This window comes from Manacus candei, unplaced genomic scaffold, assembly GCF_025592945.1.
Source record: "Manacus candei isolate 608988 ecotype Guabito, Panama unplaced genomic scaffold, ASM2559294v1 h1tg000005l, whole genome shotgun sequence".
Classification (NCBI taxonomy): domain Eukaryota; kingdom Metazoa; phylum Chordata; class Aves; order Passeriformes; family Pipridae; genus Manacus; species Manacus candei.
In genome coordinates this window covers 4,618,874-4,639,118 of record NW_026138053.1, presented here as the reverse complement: position 1 = coordinate 4,639,118, position 20,245 = coordinate 4,618,874, and the positions used below count along the sequence as shown (strand labels likewise).

The 20,245-nt window shown below is 40.6% G+C and overlaps 1 protein-coding gene and 1 long non-coding RNA gene across 4 annotated transcripts in view; one reads left to right on the top strand and one right to left on the bottom strand.

Moving 5' to 3' along the window:
- Window positions 1-8,359, bottom strand: part of ELAVL4 (ELAV like RNA binding protein 4) — a 79,527-nt gene extending 71,168 nt beyond the window's left edge. Inside the window, exon 1 of the mRNA XM_051799935.1 lies at window positions 8,327-8,359. Within this exon, the coding sequence (XP_051655895.1) occupies window positions 8,327-8,344 (18 nt within the window). The 5' untranslated portion in view covers window positions 8,345-8,359. The remainder of the gene's footprint in view (window positions 1-8,326) is intronic.
- A 35-nt stretch (window positions 8,360-8,394) lies between these two features.
- LOC127476834 (uncharacterized) lies at window positions 8,395-19,570 on the top strand. Of its 3 annotated transcripts, none has more exons than XR_007906738.1 (4): window positions 8,395-8,502; window positions 9,867-9,997; window positions 15,816-15,857; window positions 17,647-19,570. It is a non-coding gene; the product is annotated as an uncharacterized LOC127476834 (long non-coding RNA). The 3 variants fall into 3 exon arrangements; XR_007906741.1 differs by having other exon boundaries at window positions 17,573-19,570; XR_007906742.1 differs by lacking the exon at window positions 15,816-15,857 and having other exon boundaries at window positions 8,396-8,502.
- Window positions 19,571-20,245: the final 675 nt, after the last annotated feature.

The following is a 20,245-nucleotide window of genomic DNA, read 5'->3' as shown; positions in this document are numbered from 1 at the left end:
TGGAGACTTTACTTTATTCCGCTATTTAAGAATACAGGAAAAAAAAACAAAAAACAACAACTCAATTCCTACACAAGAGACTGCTTTTGTAAGATTCAGATTAAGATGAACAGGCCAGATGTTGTGGTGTACCAAATTTCTTCCTCAGCATTTTCCCATCCTGTCCACAAGCTCAGCCTCACCATTCTGTGAAAGGGCAACTGCTGAGCATCAGAGCTGACAGGTTTAACAGGAAGGAGGAAAAAAAGCACATCAGCCGATGACATTCCCACACCACAAGAGGATCCCAAACGTGTTGTTAGACACTACGAAAAGCAACACAACCTGGCAAAATTTCAAACAGGTTTCCAGTAGAGTGACCTGCAAGGAGCAGCATGAGATTCATGGAGTCAAGCAAGGAGGAAGCCCTGGCCACGGCCAGGTGTGCTCCCAGGGCTGAGTGCCCTGATGAGTCCCACCTGCAGCCTCCACCACCACCCTGGTCCAGGTGCTCCATTTGAGCTCAGGGCTGGGGCACAGAGAGGAAAACTCCGGCTTTTGAGTTTCTAAGAAAGCGAATGGAGAAAGACAATGGGGTGCATAGCTCCAGCTGTAATCTCCAGCAATCCATCTCTCAAGTATAGGGCTGGGATTTTTGTCAGTCAGACATTTGTAGTGCAAGACTGGTTAGATGCACTGAGAGGCACACAAATCTGGAAAGTGTGTCTCTGTACCACATGGAGCATCCTAGTATTACAGATGATTTAACTACGTGGTTCCATAAAGGGTAGTTAGTTCTGGGTGTTAATAACCCTGATTCAGAACTCTGCTCAGCAATGTACTCATTAGCCAGACCATCTGTGTAAAGGGAACAACCTACGCTGTCACAGCACACGGAGCCTGGGGCTGACCTTAATATCTTCCCCCACATACCAGCAGAGGACAAGAGGAGGGAAATTTGGCATTGGTTTCTGTCTTCACTGCTGCCAGAGGAAGATAGCTGGGCTGGAAAGGAAGTTTCTCACCTCTCCAGTCACTTTGCCAGCTGTGGCAAATGTGAAGTGGCAACTTCTCTTCCTCCTAAGGTCCCACTGGTCAAGTGGGAAATCTGGATGTCCTGTTAAGATATGGTAAGTCCTGTTTAGATATCACAGGACTCTGACTTACTGGGGAATGAGGGGCTTCACAGATCATGTGAAAGAATAAAACCTCCCAACACAGCCAGTGTAAATTATTTGATGGACTCGAAAGTGCCCAGCATGACATGGAATTACATTGCAAATATACTCTATTTGTTACTTGTTATTCCATCCTCTGTAGCACACATGTGCTAAGACAGGCTGCAACACTGCCTGGGGCACATTCCTGGACATTCCTCCTACCTGCACACAGGCCCTATGCAGGTCCCTAAGATCCCTTAGCTGACTGCTACAGGAGCAACCTACACAACAGATTCAGGCAGGTCAGACGGACTACAAGACAGTAAGGATACATCCCAGCACTGAGTGAAACGTGCAGTCATGTCCAAGACATCTTTAAGCACGTTCAGGATTAGGCCTCTCTTTCTAGGCACACCATTCTTCCAAAACCTGCTTTTCTGGCCAACAAACATGCTCCCTTCTCAAGATGGAAAAAAAGCAAAACAAACCATCCAAAACAATCTGCTTACTGTGCTATTTACTTCAGGAAGTGCCATTTTTTCTTCTCTATCAATCTCTTTTCATCTTTGATTCCTTAACTGCATTCATCTATTGTGTTTATTAATTTACTCTGACTGCTGCCACGTCAGAGTACAGATGCAGAGAGCAGACCCAATGCTATTGCGTGCTCTCTGCTTACATGAGAGCCCGAGAAGAGCTCCAGTGAGCCAAGTACAAACCACAGTGTGGAGCCCCAAGTGAGAGGAAACTCTGAGAGGGATTTGAATGACTCTAAGACATAATTAAAGCTGATGTTTTCTTTAGAGCAGTGAAATTCAGCAACAAGTACATTAACAGAAAGGCTGGTATTGCAAACACCAACAGGCAAAAGGCATCTCAATTCAACTGAAAGTAAATTGTCTGGATTTTGAAATGCTACCTAGAATGCCAGTAAGTGTATACAAAGCGCTTTATCTCTTCTCATCATGGCATGGGAGAAATAATCTCCCACACATCAAGGCTGCTAGTGGGAACCTTGTCCTGTGGAAACAACACTTCTTTCTAAGGTTTCAGCATTCAGTTTTGCTGCTGCGCAATTCCCTTCCATCTAAGGGAAGGGATCAAATTAAAGGTTTTTTTCAGATGTTTGATTTTGCAAAGCCTGCAGTAGTTTAGCATCTTTGATATTTCCACCTTTCTGCCATCCATTCAAGACTTGCCAGTGGGTTAGAAAGCTGTTAACCAGGGAATACGTGACCAACAGACAAGCAGGAGAGCATAAGGACTTCTCTCAGGAAAACAGAAACAAAACCAAACAAAGTTATTCAAAACCACAGCTACTTGAACGAGGAGCAAAAATTAAAATTGTTGGCAAGTGACAGACCTGGAAACAGGAGTCAGTATCAGACCAGCTTTGTATCATATCATATTAATATCTTGACTTCTGCAAATGACACTTCATAATCTTGGATACAGAACCAGTAATAAACCTCTCTGGCAAAGCCACAGGTGCTCAATACAGCTCTACAGCTCAACTTGAACTGAAGCAACAAACCCTGCTTGCACATGTCCCTTAGCAGTGCAGCAGCCACCCTTCTGCAAACCCAGAGAACCCACATGCAGCCACCAGCAGCTCCTCACACACTTCTTGGCAAGACAAAGCAGATTTCGTGGGTATTACTATTTCCATAAACTGGCAGGCACAAGGAGATGAGATAAATCTATAACCTACAGACAGGTCTAGAGCAGAGGATAGGCGTTAGGATCCTGCATCTGGTGGGTAAATCCTTCCATGAAGATGAGGTTTTGAAATTTTCGCGGGAATGTACAGAGGAGATGGGCAAGCTTTCTTTGCCCCAGGGGTGTCAGGCCTCTCTTCTGACCTAGAAAGCTCCTCCAGTAAAAGTATTTCTATTAAACAACATCCATGTACCTTAGAGAACCTGGAGTTCTGCATAAGCAATAAGCAACAGCTTGGCAAAAGGAGGCTTTACATGGGCTACTGCAACTAAAGAAACTGGCAAGGACGTCAAAAGGCATCAATTCAGCTATAAAAACACTCATGAAAAGCAATCTGGAACTATGCATTTATAAGAGAAATTAAATACAAAAGGATATGCAGTGAACATGCTTGTTGGGAGGGTCAGGAAACCCAGTGTTTATGTATTACCCATAAGAAACCATTGGCACACAGATATTTACCTTACAGCAAACCACGGTGCCTAACTGAAAAAGACCTAAAAAACAAGTGAAGACAAACTAACAGCAAGAAAGGTGCAAAGACTTTAACTATACAAAGACTCTTTAGCTATACATTGCATGGAAGTATGGAGGACAATGGTTCAAATAAAGTCAACTGTGTTGGAAATAGTGCATGAAATCCCAGAAGTGACAAAACTACTAGTCAGTGAAGAAAATGAAAGGAGCCAAGTGGAAGAAATCAATCAAGAAGAAAAAGTAAGCTTTTTTTTTTATAAAGGCAGGCAAGGGGCCAGATAACATCGAGGGACACGCATACAAAAAAAAAAAAAAAAACCAGCAGAAAAGTGTAGCTCTACCTCCAAGAACAGCAAGTGATAAATTTGATAATAAACTAGAAAGCTCCAAACTAAGGAATGACAGCAAGCAGTGAGGGGTGAAAACAATTTTTCTTGTGCTGGAAAAAAACCCACCTTCTAATGCAAATGGATGAGCTGATTAACAAAGCTTGCAGAGCCTGTTGTGAAAGACGGGTGAATGGAGAGAACCCGAGGGAGACACTAAGAGCATGTAAACCAAATCAGGGAGCAGCTGACTGCATTCAGAGGGAAGAGGCTATAGGAGCACTTAGAAACACAGAAAACAAGAATATGACCTAGGCTGCACGAAGCACTAGTAAACACACTGAAGTGGAGGGCAACAGGAAGCATCTGTTCAATGTATTCTTAGACTGCAGAAGTATCAGCAGTTTTACAAATACCACCATTTATTATTATTAGTTTTTATAATCGTGGGGGAAGCACTAGAATACTTATTTTTACTGAAGTTACACAAAACCCACACAGAAACCACACTTGTTTTTCAGTACTAAAAACCCAACTGTTGAAAGGTGAGAACAACCCTTAATTTATGGAAATCCCAAACGCAATCTCCCATGCATTAACTTTAAATCATTATGGAAACAAAGGCTGCATATTTTGTCTATTGTGGGGATACTGAAGTACTTTTTTTTTAGAAATAGTTTACTATGTCAATGAAAATGCAGATGCTTCTGTGCACTTCAGGGACTTCAAACACTGCATCAATTATCTGAATAAGTAATGAAAAGACATTGTGAATAAAATGGTTCACCAAGCCTGGTTCACAAGTCAATTGCTTTCTGAATCCAGTAATATACTGTAATATTTGACATGTTATTTCTTTTTGCAAGAGGTTAAGAGTTTTCCGTGCCCCTATGCTACACTTGCTGCAAACAGTTTGGGGAGAAAAAACCTGACCAATTATAAAAGACTGCAAGAAGTACAACACACCTTTGGATTCTCTGCCATAACCCCCTTTTCACATAAAAGAAAAAAACCGAAAAAAAGTCCCTGAAACCAAAAAGTTGAAGTCCAACCAAACCAGAAACATGACAATCTCCCTAGCAGACTGGGCCAGTGATAAGCAATTTAATACTTTCAAATTCAATCCCTGACAAACTGGACTAGGTCACAGTAGAACACGAAATGTCTGTTTGTTGAGCTATGGTTTCCAAAGAGTCTCTTACTGGCACCTGGAAACAGAGCAAGCATAAGGCTGATTATCATTTCTGTAACCCCCAAGGAAAACTATCATGCAAGATGTTTGAGTAAGAGCAATGCTGTTCGAAGGCAGCATTCATAAACAGAACAAAGACTAAACAAAAGGCTAAACAAGTACATCATAATTAACAACTACAACCAAACTTTTAATTAAGATATGTAAGAAAAATCAAGGAGAGCTAATTAAAAAAACACCAGCGTATATACTTTCTTAGAAAAATCTGAATTGGTACCGTGAAATAAACAGGCTAATTAGAAGTGACCACAATTATTTTGTCACTGTTATTGAGTTTAGTCATGATTTTTCAGCTTGCTCTTTAATTCTGCATCTTGTCTGCACTCCTCTGTTGTTCGAATGCAGGATTTTTCCATCCAATTTCTTTAAAAACTAAGCAAAAGTGAAGAAAATACCCTAGAGATTACACTTTGTATGTCTGGCATATTTTGTCATTAGTTTTGAGACACACTCTTTTCTGCCTAGGTCAGTATAATTCTTGCAGGGCCAGAATTATAATTATTCTACTCCCCCTATTCATCCAGAAAAAAATCCACAGTTACCACAAATGAATCCTGATACAATTGCCACATCAATAATGCTACACTCCACATGTTTTTCTTTTATCCAGGCAGCCAGACCAGCATAAGAACATGATGCTGCTTCACACAGATTTTACTGTTAGGTATCAACTTCCCTTAAGGCCAAAAAACCGTTACAGATAATAGGAATCTAACTGGCAATATTAAGGTTTTACTTCTTTCCTCTTATATACTACCCTTTCATGAAAATACATCCATTCTCATTACTTTTGCCATTCTTCAAAACTGTTACCATGCTGATTTGAACAGTAACACTTAGTTAATGCTGATAGAAACAAGTAAAGAAAAATGCTGACACAATCTGGAGTTATTTAAGAAGTTATTTGCTACATATCTATTTCTAGAAAATTAATAAAAAGTTGCTGACTCCCAGCTGTAAAAATCCCAAGTACACCCAGGCAAAATAAAAATGGGTAAAAAAGGGAATTCCCATCCACAATCCCAGAATGCAAACACCAAAATGATTTGCAATTAACGACTTCTACCTCTCCCCTACAGTGTTGGCACTATACCCACCACTCTATTGAGATACATGTTAACTCTTTCTGCTTATCAGACTGAGCAGGATCCACCTTCCAGAAAGTTGTTTCTGCAGCAACACGGAAGCAAAATTCTACTTTTTAAAATACTCTTACATCTAACAGAAATTGATGGCCTCTTAAAGTTCTGCTCTGGTGCACCACAAGTAACCCTTAAAGTGCCCAGGAAGAGCTGGCTGCTCACCACAGTATCTTCCCTCACTCCACATTTAAAGTTCCAGGCAATTGCTGTCCTAACTGTAGCTTTCAGACTATTATGGCTGTAGGGTGTCCCCTTTTTCCCTCTCCACAAAACCAGGGCATTCTGAACTAGTAAAGCAACCTTGTCTTTACTAACACCATAGCACATATCTTCCTTGGAAGTCACTAAACTTTTAAGTTTGAGGCGTTTCCTTCTTTGCACTGAGACAAAAATAAAGAGTCCTTCCTCTATACGGCTAAAAAAAGTTTCAAACCCCCTTTAAAACTGAGATAAAAACATACATGCCTGTGCCAGGTATCTCATAGATGGGAATCTCCATTTCCTCAGACTACTCCCAGGCTCCTCTATTGCCAAAGGTAGACAAGCACTTTCTCCCTAGTCTGTATTTTTCTGTTCGATAGGTGGAATTAAGTAAAAGGCTTATTTCTGTGCAAGGGTTTCTTCTTCTGCATAGCAATAAGCCTCACATTGTAATTGATTTTTTTTAAGTGTCATTTAAATTATTTTGGTATGATTTATCTTTCCTTACTTTTTCCTAAAACATCTCAGAATATTAACAAGGAAATAAATGTAGTAATACTCTAACATCTTCAAACATTACCTAATTTAAAAATCTAATTTACTTTTCATCATTTAGGCTTCCTTACTATTTCAGATGTCACTCAGTGTGGATAGTAAAATTAGACTATCAATTTCATTTTTGCTTTGAACGTGTTGCAGGTTCTGCTTCTCAACCACTAGAACTTTCATGTTTAAAGTTTCCAAAATTGTTCTGGAACTTTTAATTTAAAAAAAGGGGGAACTACTGCTTTGTTTTTATTAAAACAATTCTCAAGTGCTCTCCCTGGCCCTTTTTACAAGAGAAGGCCAAGTGCTGGCACAAAAATAAGCCTCAAACGTACCTGTTAAGTAGTAGTAAGTGGCTTTCTATTAATACAGAGAGACAATAAAAGTCTTAAATGGCAATGAGGGTGCCATTGTGTACAATGGCCTTCCAAACAAGTCAGTGGGAGACCTGCTTAAGAACGAATAAACAAATTGAAAAAGTAATAATACACGATTATGTCCTACTCTTGCTTTGGTGAAATTTAAAAGATGATTTATCACCAAAGGCAGCCTTACTGTCTTAAGGCCTCCACAACCAGTGTCAGCTTTATTCAAGGCCTGCCACCACACTTGAAAAGAACTCAAGGAAAACATTTAGGAAAACTTATTAACACACGTGTTCACTGACAGAACTTACTTTGGAAATAGAGTTTTTAATATGGAACAATAAATGAACAGAAGTCTCAACTACATCCAAGCTAACCTTTTTATATGCGGGAATACCTCACACCATCAGTCCGCTGCAGGAAAAAAAAGCTACCAGCACAAAACCAGCACCAACTTCCAGAGTTAAGTATTAGGCAATTAAAACTACACAAGTCATGGGTAAAGACTTTAATTAAAAACACCTTAACTGTGCTAATCACTGTAAACTGGGTTGAGCCTGGAAGCTGTAGAGGTAGGGAGAGGAGGAGATGCCCTGGCGGGGGCACAGGTCGGGAGAGGAGGAGATGCCCTGGCGGGGGCACAGGAAGGAGGACAAGGCACCCGCAGGGTCTCGGCCCCGGCGGATCTCGCCGGTCCCGCACGGGTCTCGTACGCGCGATACGCCCCCGGCCGCCACCACCCCGCAAAGCTCCGGTGGACACGTTTTCCGTCTAAAAACGCTAGTTTAGGAACCACCACGCAAAAGCACTTTTTTTCTTATTAAAAAAAAAAAAAAAAAAGGAACGCATCGCCCGAACCGCTCCGCGCGCGGCCCGGCTCCCGGCGAGCCCCGGCTTCCGCTCTCGGCGGGGCTCGACGCCCCGAGCGCGGATTCTCCGCCCGAAGCAGGGGACGCGCGGGTGGGTGTATGCGTGTCTGTGTTCCCCCAGCCCGCCACCTTCACCTCCGCGCCGCGGCAGCGCTGACCGACGGGGAAGAGGCGGAACGCGGGAAAAGGCACCCGCGCCGCCCGCCCGCCGCTCTGCCCGCGGCCGTGCCCCCCCCCCCCCCGTGCCGCCCCCGGGCCCGGCCCCGCTCCGGGGGGTGTCGGTCCCTCACCGCGTCCCGCGCGCGCATCCTCCGCCGGGGGGGCGCCACGACGAACGGGCCCGCGCGCGCCGAGCACGTGGCGGCGGCGACGGCGACGGCGGCGGCTACGGGGTCTCCCGCGCGGCGCTTACGGGGCGGCGTGAGGCGGCGCCGCCGCCATCTTGGAGCTCGAGTGGCCGCGGGAGGTGGGTCCGGGAGGGTTCTTATGGCCAGCGGGGCCGGCAGCATCTGTGCGGGGTGCGGGAGAGGGCACCTGTGTGGGTCGGGGGAGCAGCTCGGTAACGTACCCAGGGGGTCCCCACAGCTGCGCTCCCTCACAGGTGCCTCCCGCTGCTGGAGCAGAAACTGGGAGGTGCTTCCCCTTGTCCGTGACCCTCTCCCGTAAAGATGTACGAAGGAGGATTTTGAGTAGGTTAAAAAGCCTCTTTTTTTTTTTTTCAGTCGGTGCTCAAGGAAAGGATAAGATGATGTGACACAAATGTATGATCGTGTGCCACAAATAGAACGTTGTGGGAAGCTTTCCCTTAGACATAAGCTTTGTCCTATATTTTTTCAAACAGTTTGTTTCCTTGCTGTGTAGGTCATTCTTAGCATTAGGCTAAATTTGGCTGCAGATGCACCAACAGTGAAGACAGACACCGAGGGAGCTCAGTTAGGCCAGAGCTCAGCTGTGGCTTGGCCGGGAACATGGGCGCAAAATTATTTACATTTTTACTGACTTTTTTTTTCAGGGAGCTTGGTTGAAAGTAACAAACATTCAAGCATTTAAATAAAATACCTTGAGTATGGAAAATTAGAAGTTTATAGGATGGCCTGCCTGGTTTGCTCTAGTGCTGCAAGCCATGTATACAACTAGCATTAATTTCAAGGGTATTTCTAACACAAAGTGAGGAAAGACTGAACAACTCAGGCCTTTTGAAGATCTGTACCTGGAACTTCAAAACAAGGTCCAATCTCTGCTTCCAGTACGGATGGCAGAATTTGTACTTGTTTATGCACTTTGATTTTCAGTTCTTTGTGTATAAATTTAGCTGTGGGTGGAGTATCCTGAGCCAGATTTCTTCCTATATGCTATACATACAGGATGACAGAGAGACATACATGATTCTGTGTTAGATTGACAAGGGATTGCATTTCCCAGCAAATGCTGGATCAGAGCCATCTGTTTCAGAAATTAGCATAGCAGCAATTTGTTTGTTTGGCTTCATCTGTCTATTAGTTTGGTCCAAATCCTCTTGTTTTAGAGACACACTAGCACATAGGGAAGGGACCCGTCATCTGCTCTGTGCAGGCATCCCCTAAAATACATAAATTATTCTAATAAGAGGAGATACGAAATGTCATTGTCAGAAATCCAGACAAAGCAAAAGTAAGATTCTTTTTTTTCCCCTGTAAACAAATTTGACTTTCTCAGTGCACTCATATTCTTCCATTAAAAATCATCTGGCTCTAAACAGGGTACTGGTCTCAGAATACTTCTCTCCAACCCAAAGTAGTGTTGCTGTACTTGCAGGTGCACTGGATCTCTCCCTTCTGTTTATTTTGACAGAATGATGGAAATCCTTCCTGACTTAAAGCCTCCACAACTTTCTTTTGAAGAGGTATTGATATTCTTAAAAACTGAGGAGTCCAGCTGCAAACAACAGTCAGGAAAAGGGCATCGGTCCATTAAATGATAAGGTATCACTCCGTTAGACAACAGCTTTTCTAAAAGCAGTTCACTTTGAGTTCTGTACCTAAAGAAAATGACATCTCTTACATAGCTTTTTTTTTATTTGCTGCATACCAAGTCTGCAGTATTCAATATTTTAGTTATTTGCCTAGATTTTTTAGGTCTTTGGGGGGAAAAAAATAAAAATTCTACTTAATACTTCAAAAACTCGCATCTACCGTTTTATAGTTCCTACTGGATCTGGTTACAGTGCAAATATTTCTCCACAGACATAGCGAAAGGTCTGCACTGTTGTACAGCTAATGATCACTCTGTGGCATTTGCTTGATGATACAAGTTTCAGATGATATTCCTAACTGCTCTTTAAAAATATAACTAAAAATAGTTATAAGAAAGTCTTCTGTACCCTTGAGAAGTGTAAAGCCCAATATAGTTATTCTGAAAAGAGAATTCTAGGTAGACCTCCTCAAATATGAGGAACTGTGAATGTTTCTTACAACTCATTGCTGCTAATGCACAATTTAGAGATGTACTACACAAAGTAAAAGATTTAGTTCATTTTCGTGTTACTTCATTTCTTAGTCACATGGCAGAACCAACAACAAAAACTCCTTCTAAAATAAGAACTTACATTTCTCCGTCAGATAAACAAGTCCTATGTTGTAGGCAATGACAGTGATGTGAAGTCTCAGCTCAGAGGATGTGAGTGCTCATTGTACACATGCACTGCAGATCACCTGTGCTGGTTTGTGTGCATCTGTCTCTACCTGAGCATCTCTGTCAGGTTACTCCTCCCACACTCCGCCCCGTTTCTTTGTCTAATCCCAACAACCAACAATCCGATGTGCTGCAGTTTGGAAACCTGGGCTGAATGGAGGGGGAGTTGCCAGTGAGAAGAGGCTTTCCCAGGTCGCTGCTAAACCCATAAACACCTGAGGCAGGGCTGTGCTCTCATTGCCTGATGATGAAACAGCGGGACCAGCTAAAGTCAGACAGTGACAACATCTGGTGGCTTCGCTGTGCTGTCAGAGCTCGCTGATGAAATTGCCCATTCAGAAGATGCATTTTGAATCAATACCTGGGTAATGCACACCACGGTGTTTAGAACAAATAGCAAATGTTGTCAGAAGTAAATAGTTCTGTATTTTAAGCAATGGAAAGAGTGTGTAAGTGCTTTTCCAGGGTAAGTGTAGAAAGCCATTACAAAGCTTATCTTTTCAAGTGACCTATAAAAGCTATAAACACATCAAAGGCTTTCAGGACATCAGATACAAACTTTAATTCTTCCCACAGTCAAAAACTCCCATGAAGCCACTGTCCCCGGATCACGACTCCAGGTATGCTCAGTAATGCTAATGGAACTCACACTTACATGGGCAGCTTCATTCACAAACTGTAATTTAATTCAGGTTACAATTTATTAAGCAGTGATTTCTTGTACTGATTTTTTTCTCTAAATTGCTGAATGTAAGGCAACACAATTTTTTTAGAATAGAATTTCTTGTAGGTTTTATTATTACAGAAAAAAAACCCCATTACAATGTAGCTGAAATGTTTCTGCTTCAAGGCAGCAGCTTTTTGTTTACAGCTGGCAGGTTGAGAGGTTATATTTGTGTCATAAGTAAAGGTGGGTGAAATTTCTTCCAGGTAAAGAGTCTAGACTTTCATAGCAATCTGAGATTTTAGCAGCAGTTTTTCTTATATTGTTGTCCAGCTCTAACCATAATGCATTTAGTCAGTCACAACACTGTGAATTTAGTGAATGTGGCTTTTTGATTTTTTGAAATACTATGAAAAGATGTCCTTTACTGTAAATACTTAACGTGTCATCCTGATATCATAAGGTACCGAACACAGAGGGGATGAAAATGCCAGTGGATCCTGCTGAATGATTTAGCCTTAAGGCTCCTGCAGGTTTTATTCGGATTCAGAATAGTAGGAGTGGGAAGGAGGGGGATAAATAAAACATTTGTTTCAGAAAGTAGGTGACTTTGACAGAACACTGATGTAAACCATGAAGGCTCACAGATCAGAAGAATATTGTTAAGAAGGGAGGCTGGTGAACACTCAACACCAGCCCCCGAGTGGTGCTGATCAGTGCAGTGCTGCTTTGCTTTTAACTATTATTGCACTTTCTCTGCAGTTCTACAGAATTCAGTCAGTGACTCCCACTGATGCATCACAGTCACTCAAACATGTTTTTTTATCCAGCACCACTCGGTGGATATTTTGGTTAAGGCCTAATCTCATTTGGATTTATTACGATTTATCTTGGATTAAGCGTTTATCTGCTGAGGATTACGACCCATACTATGAGGTACTGATGGGCGATCCGAGTTCAGGAATGTCTGAGCACATTAGAATGAATCAGCAATATTATTTTTTGACACAGTCTTCACACATTATCTCTTTTCAGTCAACTTTGCAACATTCATACACATAAGTATCTAATTTTCATTTAATATGGGCAGTAACCTGGAAAGCTCTTAACATCCAGTAAGAGAAAGCTGCATTTAATTAGGAGCAGCTTAAAAGATCAGGCCTCAGAGCCACATGACTTCATATTCCCTCTGCCTTCCACTCTCAGTATAACATTATTGATTTTTTTTTATACCAATTTAAATATTTTTTTCTTTTTGAAATGTATTTTGGTGAGTCTTTCACTGCTATCCCAACTTTCTACTTCTAATTTGCACAGCCAGGAGTAAAAACAACAATGAAGAAGAATACATTGTTTGTCTATTACCTTTCTGGACTTTTAGGATGTTTTTCAGGTTTGAATAGGTTTAAACTGCTTCCTCTGTTGATATACACAGTACTGCACCTCAGGAACAGTGTTGGATTTCTCATGGGATTAAAAGAAGTTGGTCTTTGGCTTCAGTTCGTGGCAAAGCCACCAATGCATGCTGTAGTTGCTTAATCATTTTGTATATTTATAATATCTTAGAAATTCCATTTTATGCTGCTTTTTATGCTGCTTTAATTGCACAAATTTGGAGAATTCCAGTGGCCATAATTTTGTATGTTTGTAAGTTTTCCTTACAGTTTGGATTTTGTCTTCATGATACAGAGAAGGTTTAAATACTTTCAGTCTTTCATAATGCTGAAAATAAGACCTAGGATGTGAAACTGCACAATTTAATGTGTTTAACCACTCTTACTAAAGAAATTAGAGGGAAAATATATGGTTCATTTCCAGTATACAATTCTACTATTTGCTAAATACTGTCCCATTTACAATGTGCAGTCCTGTAACAAATGACTGCGCTGCAGTGTTATTGTTCATTTTGAGGATTGCCTGCAATGTCTTATTTGCCAACCAGGGAGTTTGCACTGTGAGTGTAACCATGAGGAGATGAAACCTAAGGTGGTAAGGGACACTAGTTCCAGTATGTCTGACTTCACTAAATAGAGTAATGTAATTAAATTTTGGTTTTCAGGGGAACAGTTCAAAATTCAATTTCTTTACAATGTTGGGATACACTATGCCTTGTTACCAATTTGCATCTTACCCAACTAATGTTCAGAGTTGTGGACACAGCAATGTCTGTGAAACCGTAGCTCATATTTCTGTTATGCAAGGAAAAGGTTCAGCTGATGAAAAATTAGACAAAGTAAAAGACTGAGAATGGATGAGCATAGAAAAAAATTGATCTACCATAACTAAAAACGTTGATAAATAAGCTTTAAGGAGACATAAAAAAATAAAATTATTTTTCAGTACCTTTTTTGAAAAAATATCAAATAGAAAATGATCTGGATTCAGAGGAGAAAGGTTCTGTGAGCCAGATTCTTTATCCCCTTTCATATAAGTATGTGTACAAGGAGAGAAAAATAGTGAGTGAAGGGTATTTTCTGGTAATGGGATACATTAAGGTTGCCATGGAATTTGGGATCAGCATGCACAAGATATTGATCTTAAACCTGCTGCTGAGCTACAAGGATAAGAAGGACTTGTTAATTTACTTATTTTCTATATCAACCCAGAACTACCCATGTATAAGGACAACCCTATGGATAGGATGGATGGCAAAGTCTGACTTTGAAAAGACTCTTACTGGGACTCATGGAATCAATTCAACTGGAAGGGACCTTAGGAGATTTTCTAGGGCAAATTCCTGCTTAAATCAGGGTCAACACCGAAATCACATCAGTTGGTTTAGGGCTTGATGCAATCAAGTTTTGAAAACCATCCACACTATAACATTCCAATTTGGATACAAGTGTGCTGTGGGAGACCGTGCTGAAAGCCCTCCTGAAGTCAAGGTAGGCAACATCTACGGCTCTGCCTTTGTCTGCATGTCTCGCCATTTCATCTCAGAAGGTTGTTAGACTTGCTCAAGTGTGGCAAACCTTGGAGAATCCATGCTGGATACTGCTTCTCATCGCCTTTCTTTCTTCTTCAGGCATGGCTCCTGCAGACTTGCTCCGTTACTGTCCCAGAGGACAAGCAGTGGTTCCATGGATCATCATTCTTGCCTTTCTTTAGCATTATGGGCTTTTGGAGAGATTGAAGTGTGAAATCAGCCTTTCACTTCACAGCTAAGAGATTTGACATAGTCCATAGTGATACACTCCCTACAAACTGGAACTAAAAAGTCTGTAAACAGTTATTGATTTCCACATGCTACTGGGGAAATTTTCCAAGATCAGTGACAGCTGGGAAATCACTGGCATTTTAAAATTATAGATCACTGATTCACTTTTTTGGCATTTTCAGTATTGCATTATGGCAATAAACATGCTAGATGCGTATTAAAAAAACCAAAATGCTTTTAGCATTTTAGTATTTTTTTGTTTGAGCAGTATTACAGATGAAAATTTCTTGATACAATTCAAAATAATGGGTTTGTTTATTAAAGATATATACCCATTAAGATGAAGTTAGGATGAGGAAAATGCTTGTTTGTGTGAAAATAATATCTGCTTTTTCAACAACAGCATCTCCTGAGGTTTCTTTGATTCATATCTGATTACTTTAATGACTAAACCAGGTTTTAACTCCTGTTAGCACTGCAGAATACAGAGAATTGTAGAAGACTAAAATGTGTTTTGCCCTCCCAAGTCATTGTCAACGCAACTCTCAGGTACATTTCATTCTGGAATTATTTGCAAGGGAGGGGATTGGTTTCAAGTCATTGTCCCAGGCAGAGACTGCAGAAGCCTCTGGTCGGTCACTGAGCTTTCATTCCAATTTGGGAGGAGTTGGGTGCTTGCCTACAGAAGGGCACAGGTGCGTGAAAAGGAAAGATGTGTTGACAAAATCACCTCTTTGCTGGACAATTAAAAACGTGAGATAAACCCGAGCTTGTTCTGTGCTGCCTGGGGCAAGAAAGACTTCATATTGTTAACACAGTGATTCCTCTGGCTGATGAAGGATCTGCTCTGACGCATTCTGAAGGATGTTGCATATGCCTTGGCTGGGAAAATGATGTTTTCTTTGTGCTGGTCGAGGATAGAAAAGAAGGGGAAATGGTGGGAGTGGTGACTCGGGTGATCTTTAGAGAAAAAAAATAATGCAAATTCAAATTGAAGATGAGCTCTGTATACTTCCAGGTTTGAAAATAATTAGCAGTCACAGAATTTGTGATCTACTGTCTCAGATTTTTGCACTACAAAAATACACATTTTAAAATAGAATAAAAAATTGACTAGTAAGATTAGCTGGCTAATAATGTTTTAATGCAAAAAGTATGTAATAGAAGATATTGTTCAGTCAGAATCCGGAAAGAAAAACATCAAATAATAAACTGATTTGAGCTAAGAACTTTGAATACAGACTTAATTGTTCAAGACACGACTGATTTTATTTTATTTCCATGACAGCATCATTTTATCCACAGTCTGCCATGCCATGAGGCCTGTAAGGTATGTATTTTGCCTTCTCAGCTTCTCTTGGGGAATGATTTGTGATTAGGAGTACGGAGACTTATTTCAAATGTCTCTTAAAATCTGTGGTATTGCAAACAACGGATATAAAATGAGATTCACACACATAGCTTTGCTGGTGGCCAAGAACTGCGTTGCAATATGCCGGAAATCCAAACATCCTCCTACTCCCAGAGCCTTGCTGACAGATCTACAACAACTTCTTTCTGTTGAAAAAGCTACTTACAGCATCAGAGAGAAGCCTGATAATTCTGAGAAACTAATGTAATCTATAAAATGGAAGGTTAAAGATTCCTCATCATTATAAAAATGACATTTCTTTTTGAAAATTTTACCGTTTCAAGTAACATCTAAATCCCCCCAAAAAATCTTGTCATCCCTTAAAAAAGCAACAACAGCAAACCCTTAGGATTAGTGTCATTGTTTTCTTGTACAGCCTTTTAGACCTACAAATCGTTGGGCTCCTGCGTAAGTACAGGGTGTTCATCAATGGAACGTGATACAGAAATAGAACCTCAGCTCAGCAGATCCTCCTTTCTTGAAAAACCAATTAAAAAGGCAAACATGAGGGAATAGAAAAACAAGTAACTTTTACAGGGGTGTATGTTTTCAACAGCATATTTTGCAAGAAGGGCTGTATTAGATGCTACATATTTTAATTAGCTGCTTAGAAAATCAGGTTGACGATGTCCTTTAATTAGCAGACATTGACTTATTCCATGTGTATTATGGCACAGTGAATCTTATTAAGATAAATGTTTCTCTCTGAAGATACAAAAAAAATCCACCATCATTTGTTTGCTTACCAGATTGCTCACCATCAATACGGCTGCTATTTAAAATGATGAATTTTAGTCACATATTTAATTAGCTAATAGCTGATCTCACTGTAGGGTCTTGATCCTCCTTACATGTGTTCTTTCATCCTGAAAAAGTCTTTGGTTGTATCTTGGTTTTGAAGTTTTTGTTTGAAATTGTCCTTGCTACTTTCAAATCTAAAATGCAATAAATTAAATTATTAAAAGTAAAAATTATTGTGAAAACATTTAAGGTTTTGAGTATAGTTTTGTACCTACTGCTCATTTAAATATATTGCTAGAGGCTATGAATTTAAAAAAAAATTACAAGTTTTTAAAGTCAGTTTTTCCACTTGCTGTGGGTATTTAGTTTGTGAGAAAATTATGTGCACTTTAAAATGCTATAAACCAGCTGAAGATTTCAGTGCGTTTGTCTATCACTGCTTGGCCTGCAGTCTTCTCACAGAATTCAGGTTGTTTGATGGCCACATCTGCAAAGTGCAGCAAATGCACTGTAGCCTACACTGTGTTATGAAAACAATTAAATAAAGAAAATGTCTTCAGAGTGTTCACATGAAAGACAGAAAGCTCTTGTGGGCGTCACTGGTTTGGAAGAGAACTTCTGGGGAGCGTCTCTATTTTAGTTGTTCGTTGTATGTGACAAATGGTGCTTCTTCATCCTCACAGATCATGTTAGTGCCTAGAATGGCATTCAGGGGAAAACATCCCTCTCTCATCACAGCAGATGACACTCTTGGTCACATGGATTAGTGTCAGGTAGTCATGCAAGGAGCAGGGAGTTGGACTCCATGATCCTTAGGGGTACCTCCCAACTTGAGATACTCATGATTCTACATGACTGGCCTCTAAACCTCTCATTTTCCTTCCAATTTGCAGAGGTATGTTATTCCACCAGTACAAAGAAGATAAGCAAGAAGGAAGTTAATAAAGTGGAATTTTCTTTGTTACAGAAGCTGTCTTTGAAGGGATTGTTCTGCCAAGTAGAAATGATTCTGGAGACGCTGCAGAAGGTGGAGGCTTTCCTGTGATGAACCTGGAGGCAGTCCGGAGGGGTTAGGTAAAGCCAGGCTGCAACCATTGCAAAAGGATCTTCTGAAAAAGATCTGCAAGATGGATTTGTCATTGAATTTATAGCTACATGGATGCGTGTGTACCTGTCATTAAATTTGCATTAGTTCAACTATATATATCTAATATATATAAAATAAGTATCACTATTACTTGTAAGTAAGCTTGCTTTAAAAGAACATTTTGAAATAATATATGGTTAATGATATGAATTCCTAGGAATCTACTATAGAGGAGATGGCTCAAAGTCAAGAGAATTTGTTCAGTGAAACCAAAGGACATGGGAGTGCCTGGAGCATCGCAGTGATGGGCAAACAACGTACCACCATATAGGGGGAATATCCATCAGGCTTGTCCTGCTGCTGCCACTTTCCTAACAAATACTGAATAGCTATCAAGCTTCAATGGCTTTTGAAAACTGGCTATGTTACTGAAAGTATTCTCTTGACCTCTGGAGTATGTTATTACAAAAAGAAGGGCATAATTGACTTATTGAATCCACAATTATTTGTTCTTGCTGTTGTCCCATAACAGCATGGATTATAAACCTTATGTCCTAGTCAGGCAGGCAAAACTCTGTTACCTTAGTCCTGCTGTTTAATTAGTGTTTACAATTGGACGTTGTTTATATACCAATAAATGTTGCCTGAATGAAGACTTCCCCTTAACCAATTATACCAGATGTTTCTCTATGAAGGTCCTAATTAAACAGCATCTCTTCTTCTGTTTGCTTTAATCCTGCCTCTTGTGTGGATCTCTGTCAGAGTGGATCACTACACTGGGACACTTTACCCACATTTCTGTCCCTTTTAGGTTCACTGGCTGGTGGCAGCAGCTCCCTTTAAAAGTTCTTGCTTACTGTATGGGAAGAAGGTTCTGATGGGTAACCTTGAGAGCTGGGAATCCAAATCCATTCCTTTTTCTATAGTGGGATTCTCAAGTGATTGCTAAGTGACATATGACCCCATCAGGATGCTATAACTTCAGGTGGCTGATGGGGTCACTGCTCTAGTGTCCAAATCTGCAGTTTCCAGCCCAGAATTTTCAGCAAAGGGGGAATTTACTTGGAAGCCCTCCTCTATAGACACTGTCAAGTTGCAGATCCTGTGCCTGGTTTGTGAGCAGCTCTGCCCTCCATCACAATTTTGGCAGTTTTGGGAATGGTCAAGGATAGCTGTCCTGGACAGTGCTGTGCCCACTCCTCAGTCAGACCCTCAGTATACTTGAGCTTCCCTTCTCCTGTATAATGGTCCATTACTTTCTGGCAGTTAAGATTTTAAGAGCTTTTCTATTCCAGGTGCTTCTTCTAAGAGCTGATTCCTAAGTTTCCAGCACTTTTGTGTGTGCTTATAATATGAAAAGGAAATCAGCTTCCTTTCTCTGGTACAGCACCCGCCATCCTAAGTGAGTCAACGAGTTCCTAAATGTAGTATTTCAATGCCACGTGAAAAAGTAAGGAGTGGGAGATGTATTAGTGGGAACACTGTCTCACTGCCAATCCTTATGGGTCAGAGGATTAGGAATACAGTAGCCCATCTGTGCTTCACCGAATATCTTCATTTAGAAGATAAGAATGATATGTAACTACATTTTTTACTGTGTACTTCCTTCATCCAAACTTCAAGTGACTCTAATTTCATATTAGTGTCTTAATTTTTAAATTGTCCTTGATTTCAAAATGGATTAGTTAGTAATTACATTAAATTATTTCTGCAGATTCTGATCCAATATATACCCATTCATTTCTGTAAGATATTAATTTAAAGAATTTTTTTTCATCTGTAGGGCCACTCTTGCAGGGAGTGGCAGAAAGTTTGCAGGCTGTGAGGGTCACTGAGGCTTTAGAATGCAGAAGATGATGTTATGAACACAAACTTTAAAAAGTTCATGTAATTTTTTCTACAGACTCTTAAATTAAAGTTTAGGGACAGATAATTGTGTGTGATTATATCTTACTGAATATTCACTTCTCAGCATTGCTATTATATCAAGGGAAACAATTTTTGGTAATCATGGTGTTCAGGAGTATCTGGACTTTGGTATTACTTGGACAAAATAGAGAAATTAAAGAAAAGATGCCGTGTGTTTCCTGTCTTCAGACACATGAGATAGTGATTTTAAAATGTTACTGTGAATGTGGTCTTGGCGTAATGCTGCTCTCATGCCTCTAAAGCCCGGTCTCTGCCCATCTCATGATGGTCAGGGTGAAGTTTACACGTGGAGCACTATCCCCTGATCATATTTTTGACCATCATCAGATTGTCCTTTTTCTCTCGAGTTCTCCTTATTTTGCCCTAGCAGACAGTATTTAGGACTAGATTCACCAAACAATATCCTTTCTTGTACTCTTGAGGGAAGGTGGTTGGCTTTGGTAGGTCCCATATTTTGCTTTACTCTATACCCTGGATTCCACAGAAAATAGCCCTAATGTTATTATCCCTTTTCTAAGCTGATGGAGTGCTGCTATGGGCTTGAGTTTTC